This window comes from Elephas maximus, chromosome 4 (genome assembly GCF_024166365.1).
Source record: "Elephas maximus indicus isolate mEleMax1 chromosome 4, mEleMax1 primary haplotype, whole genome shotgun sequence".
In the NCBI taxonomy this organism is placed as follows: Eukaryota; Metazoa; Chordata; class Mammalia; order Proboscidea; family Elephantidae; genus Elephas; species Elephas maximus.
The window spans coordinates 34,461,562-34,475,888 of record NC_064822.1 but is presented as its reverse complement, the minus strand read 5'-3'; the positions used below and the strand labels follow the sequence as shown (position 1 = coordinate 34,475,888).

The 14,327-nt window shown below is 37.6% G+C and overlaps 1 protein-coding gene across 10 annotated transcripts in view; it reads left to right on the top strand.

Moving 5' to 3' along the window:
• MLLT10 (MLLT10 histone lysine methyltransferase DOT1L cofactor) overlaps positions 1–14,327 on the top strand; it is a 301,040-nt gene that overhangs the window by 60,420 nt on the left and 226,293 nt on the right. For 9 of the 10 annotated variants that reach the window (XM_049881865.1, XM_049881866.1, XM_049881870.1 and 6 more), the window contains exon 4: positions 3,099–3,153. The exons of the other annotated variant lie outside the window; for it this stretch is intronic. In XM_049881865.1, coding sequence (XP_049737822.1) covers positions 3,099–3,153 — 55 coding nt within the window. The remainder of the gene's footprint in view (positions 1–3,098; positions 3,154–14,327) is intronic. 10 annotated transcript variants of the gene reach the window in all.

Genomic DNA, 14,327 nt, shown 5'->3' with positions numbered 1-14,327 from the left:
GTCTTGAACCAGTAAATCTGGTCTTTTTAATGAATTTTATTCTACATTTTTTCCCCCACTCTAACTGGGACCTTCTGTTGTGATCCTGGTCAGAGCAGTTGGTAGTAGTAGCTGGACGCCATCAAATTCTTCTAGTCTCAGGCTAGTGGAGGCTGTGGTTCCTGTGGTCCATTAGTCTCTTGGACTAATTGTTCCCTTGAGTCATTGGTTTTCTTCCTTCTCCTTTGCTCCACATGTGACAGGAGCAATAGGTGTATTTTAGATGGCCACTCGCAAGGTTTTGAGACCCCCAGACACTATTCACCAAAATAGGATGTAGAACATTGTCTTTATGAACAGACGATGTTATGCCAGTTGACCTAGGTGTCCCCTGAGACTATGATCCCTAGCCCTCAAGCCCAGTACCTCAGTTGCTCCAGCAGTTTGGTTATGTCTAGGATGTTTCCATGACTGTGCCCCCTGTGAAGGATTATTTTTAAAGAAAAACTCTACTAACTTAATGAGCAAAAGTGCCTATTTCTTTGTGATTTTTGTATTCATATTTGAATACAAGTAAGGCTAAATGCTTTCTTGTATATTTGTTGCATCTACTCTTGTTTTTTTAAATTAAAAAAGACTTTAAATATCTGCTTATTAATCCATTGTCTAGTCTAGTGTTTTCCTTTTATTGAAGTCTTTAATTCATTAAGTTTGACTATATTTGCCTTTAGTTCTTAGATTGAAATTGTTTTTCAAACATTTTGAAGTTGTATCATTGATTAGTTAAATTTAATTTTTTCTTCCCCAGTTGTCAGTTATTTTTACACCTAATCATCCCCAGGGAGAAATCTGTCTTTGGTCCTAGTCTTGATATTAGACTTAGTTATGCTTTTATGAGCACCTGTTTTCTGCCCACAAAATAAATCGTATAGGTAATAGTGTTTCCCTTTGTAGGGGAGGCTGTTGTATAACTTAGAAGCAAACTATTGCCTGCCTTTAACAAGTGTGCTTGTGTTCTCATTCCTTCCATTCATCCACTTACATTTTTTTTGTGTGGCTGTATCAGGAGACTTTCTATAGCCATGAGATAGAGCTTCTGTAGGGTAGCAGAGGTGATCAACATACCTGTGGAAGTAATTAATTGTGATTGTGATAAATGCCAAGAAAGAAAGTATAGGTAATTCATTATATGGCACCTAACCTCATTTCAGGATTTAGAGAACCCTTCATTGAGTAACTAAGTGACTTTAAGGAAAAACCTGAGGGCCGATAGAAGTAGGTCAGCTGAAAGAAGGGTGGGGTGAAGGACATTATTACAGTTAGACTATAAACAGCACATGTAAAGCCTGGGAAGCAGGAATGGGCTCTGGAGTGTTCAGGAACTGAAAGAAGAAAAGTCAGTATGGCTCAGAGAGATGGAGAAAGGAGAAGGTTTTAATGGTACATAGATTATGTAGGGAACGCATTGAAGGGTTTTAAATGGGCAGTGATATGTTGGGATGTGCATTTTTGAAATTCACTCTGTTGTGGAAAGTAGATTGGTTGTGGTTGGTTAAAAGTACATATAGAGAGACTATCTAGGAGAACATGGAAATGGTCCTGATTAAAGATGATGTTAGCTTGCACTAGGCTAATAGTGGAGATACAGAGAAGTAGACAAGTCTCAGCACTGTTTAGGAGGAAGAGTGGGCAATACATATTGACTGATTAAAATGAGGTGTAGGGTGAAGCTGTCACAGATTATGTCTGGGTGTTTTGTATTAGGAAATATGATTGTGAATGCCATTACTAAGACAGGTAAAACTGAAAGAAGAACAAATGTTATCATAAATTTTGGACAGAGTGTAAAATCTGTTTAATATAGGAAGTTTTATATCTGGGTCTGAAATTCTAAGCTAGCTCTAAATATGAGGTGAAATTTGTGAATCATTGACACATCCTTATAATTTAATTGGTAATGGGAAGTTTGGAATTGAATGAGATTGTCTGGCGTTTAACGTGAAAATAGAAGGCATCCTAGGCCAGAGCCCTGAGAAAGTACAGTATTTAAAGGTCAGGTAAGGTATTTGGAGTTCCTGGGAGGTACAAACAGTTAAAAGTGCTTGGCTGCCAAATGAAAGGTTGGAGGTTCAAGTCCACCCAGATATAAGGTGCTGTACCTTGAAAGAAAACCTAGAGATGTTCTTCTGAAAAATCAGACAATAAAAATCCTGTGAAGCACAATTCTACTTTGACACGTGTGGAGTTGCTGTGAGTCAGAATCTACTTGACTAGCAGCTGGTTTTTAAGGTGATTGGCAAGTGCTGCCAAAGAGGTAACACCAAAACCTAGAGAGTGAAATCCTGAAAGAAGAGAAATACAGGATCTCATGGCTTATATTTTATGTACTTATTTACTATTTCATCTTCCTTTGGATTTTTTTTATGTTACTGTATTTTTTGCTATAAAAATACCTATGGGAATGAGGTAGGTTATAAATAATAAATATTCAGATGTGACCTCCTGGAACATATTTTTTTATAGTTAAGACAATGCCATTGAATCTTACTTTATTACTTACATAATTATATATGCCCTTTTTTCCAGTAGCGAAAAGAAATGGCAGTACTTGATGCTATGTTTATTTCTAGTTTTAAATTGTGAGAGTGGTGGGGAGATTGGCTACAATAACTTTTGAGTGCCATTGTGTGTTAATGATGAGAGTAAGGTATTTAGATCAGTTCCTTAAGATCACGGTGCCTATCCATGTCAATCCAATTCTAAATGATTGATTTTGGCTTATTATTTTAGGAGAAACCAGGCCTAACTGACTGCAGTAATTCTGGCTGATCCTAGATAAAGGCAAATGTTGACTCTTAACGGTTTTTGTTAATATAACATTAAAAAGAAAAAGATTTCCAGTAAAATTTACCTTTTTAAAGTTGCTATCTGATGCTCTGAAAAGATCCCATGTCAAGGATAAGAATTACTTTGTGAGGAATATTTTAAAATATTTTTGGTGGCAACTAGTACGGATATTGCCCCATATTTTTAATGCTTTTGAAGTTGCAAGGGAAGAAGATGTTATATTTGTGGTAATCTGAAAAATCTCTTCATTTTCTGTTTCTGTTTTTTAATAGAGATGTGAACTATGTCCCCATAAAGATGGAGCTTTAAAAAGAACAGACAATGGGGGTAAGTGCAGTAACTTTTGAAAGTTTTTTTTTTATTGAAAATAGGTAGGGTAGTGAGTATTTAAAAATATCTGATAGTTCATATTATTTTACCAAATTAAATTGTGTTTACTACTGAAATATTTTTAACAGTAGTGGTATAATTTATGAAATCCTTTTGATATTGAAACATAATTTTTCTACCTTCTGGGCATATGTATGCATTGATTATTTTGTAAAGAATGATCTACGTACTTCTAATTAAATAATATGGATTTTTTTTTTTTTATGGACACAATTTGTTGCTAATACTAGAAATTATTTTTGGAAAAATAAGCCACTATTTTGTTAGAGCTAAAATCCGTTGTTTAGATTCTTTTTTCTTTTCCTGTGTATCTGTGGTGAGCCTTGGTGGTACAGTGGTTAAGGGCTTGGTTGTTAACAAGAAGGTTGGCAGTTAGATCTACCAGCAGCTCCTTGGAAGCTGTATGGAGCAGTTCTGCCCTGTCCTATGGGATTGCTATAAGTTGGAATCGACAGCAATGGGGTTTTTGGTTTTTTGTTTTGGGTTTATATATGTCTAAAGAGGTGAGGTGTCTAGTGACTGTTAATTTTAACATCCCGAGGACCTTGGTTGTTTGAATATAAGGAAATGCTGACTTCTGTCTCTAAATTTCATTGTGCTTACCTGAAGACCTTTGTGTGTTTCTCAGTTGCATCTCTGCTTTTACTTCCGTTAGTCAAAGAAGTTATATTTCTTTGCAACTCAGTAATATAGTTAAATATGTAGACACGAATTTCTGAAACTGCTGTGGTATACCATAATAATTAGGTTACTGGTGAGGAAACTAAAAGAGGTAAGGGTAAAACTGCTATTAGATTACTTTTTTCCATTTTGGGCAGCTAACTCTATAAAGTATTTCTGGCATAGAATAGAGTAATTGCATAAGTAAATAAATGGGAAAAATGCATTGTCTTTGGTTAGCTTTATATGTATTTTAAAATTTAATGTTTAGATTATGATGTACAGTTACATTGTCCGAATTAAAAACTAACTAAATTAAAACCCTCCCTCCCACTCCTGTTCCCCATTTGCTTAGTTTTTTGAAGACTTAATTGCCACCGTGGTAATTGCTGTTAATACTTTTCTTGTATAGCCTTGTGGATTTCTTTTGTACATACAGACAATATATCAGTGCACAAATACGTATTTTTCTCCCCAATTTTAAACAAATGGGTAAATATTAGACATTCTCTTCTGAATCTTAATGTTTTTCACTGAACAGTTTATCTTTCCTTTATCAGTATAGAGCTTTCTTTTTTACCATGTTAGTCATATGTTGCTGGATTTTAGTGTTGTTTGTAATCTTTTCTTTTATGACTCATACTTCAGTGGTTATAGTAAATAACCTTGTATATATATGTCATTTTGCTTGTTTTTTAGTATATCTGTAGAATTATTATCCTAAAAAGTGGAACTTTTGGGATAAAGGGATTGCTTAACTGTAATTTTGATAGATATTCCCAGATTATTCTCCCCAGTCGACTCGACAGCACTGGATTTTGGTTTGGGTCTCCCCAGTGGTTGTGCCTGTTTATGTTCACAGCAGCTGTAAACCAAAAAGCTATTTCTTCATAGTCTTGATAATCCAATAGGTGAAAATTGGTAACTTAGAACAGCTATTTTGCGTTTCCCTTATTGTGAGTGAAGTTGAGCATCTCTTCATATTTTTAAGAGGTATTTGTATTTTCTTTCTGTAAACTGTTCATATGCTTTTCTTTTTGGTTGCTGATCTTTTTCTTTTTGATTTGTCAGAGCCTTCCTAGGAGCCCCTCATATATTAGACTTTTGTGACGTGAGTTGTACTGTTTTTTGCTCAGTTGTTAGCCTTTGCTTATGGTGCTTTTTACCATGTAGAAGTTTTTGATTTTTATTTAGTTGAATTTATTAGTCTTATTTTTCATGGCGTTTGAATCACAGTTAAAAAGGCCTTCCCTACTCTAAAGTCATAAAGGAATGCTCTCACATTTTCCTCTAGTATTTTTATGGTTTCTTTTTCTTTTCTTTTCTTTTTTTTTTACAGTTTAATCTTTGATATATTTGGAATGTATCCAGGTAATACAGTGTGAGGTATGGACCCAACTTTATTTTCTTTTAGGTGCTAAAATGCTAGCTGCCATTTGTTTCATCACCATTTATTGACTAGTTCATATTTTCCTCACTGATTTGAAATGCTACCTTTGTTATATTCTAAATCTAATGTATATTTAAAAAAATTGTAGTTAAATTGTGTTCTAAACTGGATTTGTAAAGTTCTCTTGAAACCTAGAAGGCATTTTCCTGTGGAATTGCTAATTAACACGTCTAGGCTAGTTAACAAATCCCATGGTGTTCTTGATCTATAATATTGATAATATCATTCATTAATGCCTACATTTATCATGCTGGAAAATATGTTGTAAGTATTAGTTTAGGGCGTTTTTCTTTTTCTGGCGGTGAGAATTAGGAGATTCTGTTCAACTTTTTATTTCTGTTAATCTCATCTGTTTAATAGGCCTCAGTCTTTAAAGGTAAATAATTGTTTTGAAATAGCTTGGTTTGTGAAAAGTATGGTGTTACAGGCAAAAAAAAAAAAAAAGAGAGAAGCAAATGATAAAGACATGGGTATCTTAGGAATATAAAAATTATCTGGAATTAGACTCTAAAGTTTGAGACTAAGGCCCTGTGAGAGGTGAGGCTGACAACATAGGCATGTTTTCCTGCCCGCTTCTCCCCTCCTCTCTCCTTCTCTTTTGATCATACTAAGAACTTGATCCTGTTGATTGTAGGGAGCCCTTGAAGCTGGGAATAGCATGATATTTCTATTTTAGAAAAATCACTTTGACAATGTTGTGATAGATGGATTGGAAGGGCCTGAGATGAATGGAGCTGGATCACAGGTGTATTCAGTATACTTGAAATCAGCTATATAGTCTGGAAATAAGTGGGGGCAGAGAGAGTAGAGAAAGAATTTAAATTATAGAGATAATTCAGCCTGCCATTTTACTCACTGATCATACACTTTAGGCAAACCTATATAGAAATCCCTTGTGAATGATTTTAAGGATTTCTTGATTATCATTGACAAAGAAGGGAAAGGCATTATTGATGTGGCCAGTATAGTGAAGGAAAAAAAAAGTGTAGTGATAACCTTACTTATATTTGTGAATAAGAAATTTAAAAATGAATTCAGAAAAAACACATATTTGATAAAGGCCTTGTGTCTAAGATACACAAAGAACTTTTAAAATTCAACAATGAGAAAACAATTTAAGAAGATGCAAAAGATCTGAACAGACACCTCAACAAAGAAGACATACAGATGACAAGTAAACATGAAAAGTTGTTCATGTACAACACAGATAAACGTTGCTGGGTCCTGTGCCATCCTCACAGTCAATGGTGTGCTTGGAGTCCATGTTGTGGCCACTGTGTATTTGAGTGTCTTCTAACCTAGGAGGCTCATCTTCTGGCACTATGTTGTTGTTGTTGTTGGGTGCCTTTGAGTTGGTTCTGACTCATAGCAGCCTCATGTAACAGGGTTTTCTTGGCTGTAATCTTGGGAGCATATCGCCAGGCCTTTTCTTTGGCTAAACCACTGGGTGAGTTTGAACTGCTAACCTTTTGGTTAGCAGCCAAGCGCCTCACCATTGCACCACCAGGGGCTACTTTCTAGCAGTGTGTCAGGCAGTATTCTGTTGTGTTGCATAGAGTTTTCATTGCCTAATTTTCAGAAGTAGATTGCTACAGCTTTCTTTCTAGCCTGTCTTAGTCTGGAAGCTCTGCTGAAAACTATCCACCATGGGTACCCTTGCTGGTGTTAGAAATTTCTGTGGCATAGCTTCCAGCATCAGAGCAACATGCAAGCCACCACAGCACAACAAACTGATAGGTGGTGACACACCTTGTAAAATTAAAAATATAAAAATAAAACTTTTTTTTTTTTTTACAAATTAAAACATAAATGAGATGTCATTATGTGCCTATTAAAACTTGAACCAAATTAGACCTGTTGCTGTCAAGTTGATTCTGACTCAAAGCGACCCTATAGGATAGAGTAGAACTGTAGAACTGCCCCATAGGGTTTCTGAGGAGTGGCTGGTGGATTCAAACTGCCAAACTTTTGGTTACAGCCGAGCTCTTAACTGCTGTGCCACCAGGGCTCCACATACCAACTAGAATGGCTAAGATCCCAAACAGTGACACCACCAAATGCTGATGAGGATGTGGAGCAACAGGAACTCTCATTCATTGCTGGTGGAAATGCAAAGTAGAACAGCCACTTTGGAAGACAATCTGGCAGTTGCTTGCAAAGGTGAACATAGTCTTACTGTACAATCCAGCAATAGTGCTCCTAGATATTTACGTAAATAAATTGAAAACCTCTGTTCACACAAAAACCTGCACATGAATGTTTTCAACAGCTCTAGTCATAAATTGCCAAAAATTGGAAGGAACCAAGATGCCTTTCAACAGGTGAACGGATAAACAAACTATGGTACATTCGTACAGTTGAGTATTATTCAACAATAAAACAAAATACCAAGCTATAAAAAGATGTGAAGGAACCTTAAATGCCTGTTGTTAATTGAAAGAAGCTAGTCCAAAAAGACTCTATACTTCATGATTCCAACCATACGACAGTCTTGAAAATGGCAAAACTATAGAGATAGTGAAAAGATCAGTGGTCGCCACTGGTTCAGAGGGAGCGGGGGAGGGATGAACAGATGATGCACAGGTCATTTTTAGGGAAGTTAAACTATTCTATATGATGCTGTAATGGTGAGTCCGTGACATTACACATTTGTCAAAACCTACGACACAAAGAATGAACCCTGTTGTAAACTGTGGAGTTTAGTGAATAATAACCTATCAGCATTAGTCCACCACCTGTAACAGATGGAACCTCAGTAATGCAAAGATGTTAATAATAGTACAGCAGGGAGAGAGGGCAGTATATGGCAATTTTCTATACTTCCTGTGCAATTTTTCTATAAACATAGAAGTGTTCTAAAAATAAAGTATATTAAAGTTAAAGAAAATGATATGAGAGCCTTTCATAACACTTTCTGACAAAAAGGATAGAACTGATCTGATCCAACAGACTTGTATATTCAAAACCATGTGTGGCACAATATACTTTATCAGAATTTAAGGGCTTTTTCAAGGATAGTTTTGATTATACTCATCGTTAGGGATTGAATTGTGTTCCCAAAAATCTGTGTCAACGATCATTAGCCTTTAGAGAAATGCAAATCAAAACTACCATGAGATTCCATCTTACTTCATCAAGGCTGGCATCAATCCAAAAAACACAAAATACTAAATGTTGGAGAGGTTGTGGAGAGACTGGAACACTTTTACACTGCTGATGGGAATGTAAAATGGTAAACCACTTTGGAAATTGATTTGGTGCTTCCTTAAAAAAACAGAAATAGAACTACCATACGATCCTGCAACCCCACTCCTTGGAATATATCCTAGAGAAGTAAGAGCCGTCACACGAACAGATATATACACACCCATGTTCATTGCAGCAGTGTTTACAATAGCAAAAAGATGGAAGCAACGAGGGTGCCACTGAATGGATGAATGGATAAAGAAATTATGGTATATTCATACAATGGAATATTATGCATTGGTAAAGAACAATGATGAATCCCTGAAACATTTCATAACATGGAGGAATCTGGAAAGCATTATGCTGAATGAAATTAGTTGCAAAAGGACAAAGGTTGTATAAGATCGCTATTGTAAAAACTGGAGAAATAGTTTAAACAGAGAAGAAGATATTCTTTGATGGTTATGGGAGTGGGGAGGGAGGAAGGGAGAGGGTATTCACTAATTAGATAGTAGAGAAGAACTATTTTAGGTGAAGGGAAAGACAGCACGTAATACAGGAGAGGTCAGCACAACTGGACTAAACCAAAAGCAAAGCAGTTTCCCGAATAAACTGAACACTTCAAAGGCAAGCATAGCAGGGGCAGGGGTTTGGGGACCATGGTTTCAGGGAACATCTAAGTCAACTGGCATAATACAATCTATTAAGAAAACATTCTGCATCCCACTTTGAAGAGTGGCGTCTGGGGTTTTAAACACTAGCAAGCGCCCATCTAAGATGCATCAGTTGGTCTCAACCCACCTGGAGCAAAGGAGAATGAAGAACAGCAAAGTTAACAAGGTAATTATGAGGCCAAGAGACAGAAGGGGCCATATAAACCAGAGACTACATCAGCCTGAGACCAGAACTAGATGGTGCCTGGCTACAACCGATGACTGTCCTGACAGGGAACAGAACAGAGAATCCCTGAGGGAGCAGGAAGGCAGTGGGATGCAGGCCTCAAATTCTTGTGTAAAGAGACCAGACTTAATGGTCTGAGATTAGAAGGACCCCGGAGGTCATGGTCCCCAGACCTTCTGTTAGCCCAAGGCAGGAACCATTCTCAAAGCAAACTCTTTAGATAGGGATTGGACTGGAGTATGGGATAGAAAATGACACTGGTGAGAAGTGAGCTTCTTGGATCAAGAAGACACATGAGACTGTGGGCAGCTCCTCTCTGACGGGAGCTGAGAGGGCAGCGGGGGTCAAAAGCTGGTCAAAGGAACACAAACAGAGAGAGTGGAAAGGAGTGTGCTGTCTTATAAGGTGGAGAGCAACTAGGAGTATATAGCAGGATGTATATAAACTTTTGTATGAGAGAATGACTTGATTTGTAAACTTTCACTTAAAGCACAATAAAAATTAAAGAAAAAAAAGTGTCAACTTGGCTAGGGCATAGTTCCTAGTATTGTGATTGTCCACTCTTGTTGTCTGTTGTGATTTTCCTGTGTGTTATAAATCCTACCTCTGTGATGTTAGTGCGTCAGTTATGTTGAGGCAGGACTCAATTTACAAGATTAGGTTCTATCTTGAGTCAGTCTTTTTTGAGATATAAAAGAGAGAAGTGAGCAGAGAGGCAGAGAGATCTCCTACACCAAGAAAGAAGAGCTGGGAGCACGTCCATTAGACCCGGGTGTCCCTGCGTTGAGAAGCTACTAGACCAGGGGTTGATAGATGTCAAGGACCTTCCTCCAGAGGCGACAGAGAGAGAAGCCTTCTTCTGGAGGTGGCATCCTGAATTTGGACTTCTAGCCTCCTAGGCTATGAGAGAATAAACTTCTGTGTGTTAAAGCTATCCACTTGTGGTATTTCCGTTATAGCAGCACTAGATAACTAAGACACACTCATTTTTTCTTTTGTGCTTTAACTGTAGAACTTAAACCACACAAAGATGAGACTTCTTTATTGCTCTAAGTCCCATGCCGTGAAGATGTGGGACTGGACTAAGAAGCAAGGGGATGAAAAATGAAGGAATGGGTATCAGAGATACGAAGGTTGTACATTTTTACAGGTTGTTACTTTTTTAAGAAACATTTGCCAATTCAGCAGTTTTTACAACTCATTGACATTATATTCACCATGTTGTATATAGTAGTTGTTATGTGCTGTAGATTGTGACTCATAGCAACCTTATATGACGGAGTAAAACTGTGTCATAGGATTTGCTAGGCTGTAATCTTTATTATTATTTTTTTTTAATCTTTATGGGGGAGCTCTGGTGGCGCAGTGGTTAAGCATTTGGCTGCTAACCAAAAGGCTGGCAAATCAAATCCACCAGCCGCTTCTTGGAAACCCTGTGGGGCAGTGCCAGCTGTCCTGTAGGCTCACTATGAGTCAGAATGAGCTTGATGGCAATGAGTTTGGTTTGGTTTTAGTGTTAATCTTTACAGGAAAAGATTGCCAGGTCTTTTCTCCTGCGGAGTGGCTGGCAGCTTCAAACCTGGTGAAAAATGGTTAACTGTCGTGCTGCTAGGTTTCCTGTGCAGTTGTTACCACTATCCTTTTCCAAATTCTTACACCACCATTAATAGAAACTCAGGGCCCCTAAGGAATGAACCCCCCTTTATCCTTCCCCCCTCCTATTCTTGGGGACCACCAATAAACTGTGGTCTCGATACATTTGCTTATCTCCTATCAGTGGATTCATATAATATTTGTCCATTTGTATTTGACTTATTTCGCTCACCCTAATATTTTCAAGCTTCATCCATATTATAGCATGTATCAGGACTTCATTTCTCTTTATGGCTAATAATTCAGTTGTATATGTGTACCACATTTTGTTTATCTCTTCTTCTGTTGATGGACATGGTGATTCTCTGTTTAACTTTTTGAGGAAGTACAAACTGTTTTCCACAGTGGCTGCACCATTTACATTCTATGCAGAAATGTACAGGGGTTTCAGTTTCCCTATATCTTTGTCAGTATTTGTTATTTACTGTTTATTTTTTGGTTTTGTATTGTTTCTTAAAAGTAATTATTATCCCAGTGCATATGAAGTGGTAGCTTATTGTGGTATTGATTTGCATTTCCCTAATGACTACTGATGTTGGACATCTTTTCTTATGTTTCTTGGCCATTTGTATATCCTCTGTGGAGAAATGTCTATTCAAATCGTTCATCCATTTTTTAATTGGGCTGTTTGGTTTGTCTTTTTTTTTGGTTCTTTATATGTTCTGGATAGTAGACCCTTATCAGATACATGATTTGCAAATATTTTCTCCCATTTCCTGAGTTGTCTTTTCACATTCTTGATAATGCCTGTTAGTACACAGTTTTTAATTTGATGAAGTCCGATTTGTTTTATTTTTTATTGCTCTCGCTTTTGGTGTCATGTCTAAATAACTCATTGCCAAATCCAACGTCATGAAGATTTACTTCTGTCCTTTCTGCCACTTTTTTTTTTTTTGTGGCTACAGTAGGGTTTTGTGTATATCAAGCTCATGCTATCTGTGAGTAGAGAGAGTTGTATTTTGTCCTTTCCAGTTTGGATGCCTTTTATTTCTTTTTCTTTACTGATTGTTTTAGCTAGAATTTCTAGTATATGTTGAAAAGAATTGTTGAAAGTGGGCATCCTTGCCTTGTTACTGCTTTTGGAAGATTTTCAGTCTTTCATCATTGAGGAAAATGTTAGCTGCGATTTTTCGTAAATGCTGTTTATTATGTTGAGAAAGTTCTCCTCTATTTCTCGTCTTTTAAATGTTCTTCATCATTAAATGATGTTGAGTTTTTTTGTGCTTTTAAGTGAAAGTTTACAGTTCAGGTTAGTTTCTCATACAAAAATGTATGCACACATTGTTATGTCACCATAGTTACTCTCCCTATAATGTGACAGCACACTCCTCCATTCCACCCTGTATTTCCCATGTCCATTCAGCCAGCTCCTGTCCCTTTCTGCTATCTCATCTCTGGACAGGGGCTGCCCATTTAGTCTTATGTATCCACTTGAGCTAAGAAGCACACTCTTCACAAGTATCATTTTGTATCTTATAGTCCAGTCTATTCTTTGTCTGAAGAGTTGGCTTCAGGAATGGTTTTAGTTCAGGGCTAACAGAGAGTCCAGGGGCTATGTCTTCCCAGGTCCACTGCAGTATCAGTCAGACCATTTAGTCTGGTCTTTTCACTAGAATTTGAGTTCTGCACCCCGCTTTTCTGTCAAGGACTCTCTGTTGTGTTCCCTGTCAGCGCGGTCATTGGGGGTAGCTGGGCACCATTTAGTTCTTCTGGTCTCAGGCTGATGGAGTCTCTGGTTTATGTGGCCCTTTTTGTCTCTTGGGCTCATATTTTCCTTGTGTCTTTGTGTTCTTCATTCTCCTTTGCTCCAGGCGGGTTGAGACCAATTGATGGATCTTAGATGGCCGCTTGCTAGCTTTTAACCCAGACGCCAGTCAACCAAAGTGGGATGGAGAACATTTTCTTAATACACTTTGTTAATGCCGGTTGACCTAGATGTCCCCTGAAACTATGGTTCCCAGGCCCCTACCCCTGCTACTCTGTCCCTTGAAGAGTTTGGTTGTATTCAGGGAACTTCTTAGCTTTCGGTTTAGCCCCTGTATTCCCTGTATTGTGTGTTGTCCTTTCCTTCACCTAAGATAATTCTTGTCTACTATCTAGTTAGTGAATACCCCTCTCTCTCACTCCCCACCCTCACAACCATCAAAGAATGTTTTCTTCTGTGTTTAAACCTTTTCTTGAGTTCTTAGAATAGTGGTCTCATACAACATTTGTCCTTTTGCAACTGACTAACTTCACTCAGCGTAACATCTTCCAGATTCACCTGTGTTATGAGATGTTTTGCAGATTTCGTCATTGTTCTTTATTGTTTCATAGTATTCCATTGTGTGAATATACCATAATTTATCCATTCATCCGTTGATGGGCAGCTAGGTTGTTTCCATCTCTCTGCTTTTGTGAACAGTGCTGCAGTGAACGTGGGTGTGCATATATCTATTTGTGTGAGGGCTCCTATTTCTCTAGTATATATTCCAAGGTGTGTTATTGCTGGATCATATGGTAGTTCTATTTCTACCTTTTTTTTTTTTTAATTGTGCTTTAAGTGAAAGGTTACAAATCAAGTCAGTCTCTGATATAAAAATTTATATACACCTTGCTATATACTCCTCGTTGCTCTCCCTCTAATGACACAGCACACTCCTGTCTGTTTTTGTGTCTACTTGGCCAGCCTCTGACCCCCTCTGCCCTATCATCTCCTCTCCAGACAGGAGCTGCCCACATAGTCTCATGTGTCTACTTGATCCAAGAAGCTCATTCTTCACCAGTATGATTTTCTGTCCCATAGTCCAGTCCAATCCCTGTCTGAAGAGTCAACTTTGGGAATGATTCCTGTCTTGAGCTAACAGAAGGTCTGGGGACCATGGCCTCAGGGGTCCTTCTAGTCTCAGTTAGACCATTAAGTCTGGTCTTTTTACAAGAATTTGAGGTCTGCATTCCTTATTTCTAGCTTTTTAAGGAAGCGCCAAGTTGATTACCAAAGTGGTTATGCCATTTTATATTCCCACCAGCAGTGTGTAAGTGTTGCAGTCTCTCCACAACCTCTCCAACATTTATTATTTTGTGTTTTTTGGATTAATGCTAGCTTTGTTGGGAGGGTGTTGGATTTTGTGAGATTTTTTTCTGCATCAGTTGAAATGATCATGTGGGTTTTTTCCATCTGTTCAATTACTGTGGTTATTATTATTTTGCTGTTGTAAATGTTATTTATTATAAATGAGGTTTTCCATTATATTTGTATGTGTGTGTGCATATGAGGAGCCCT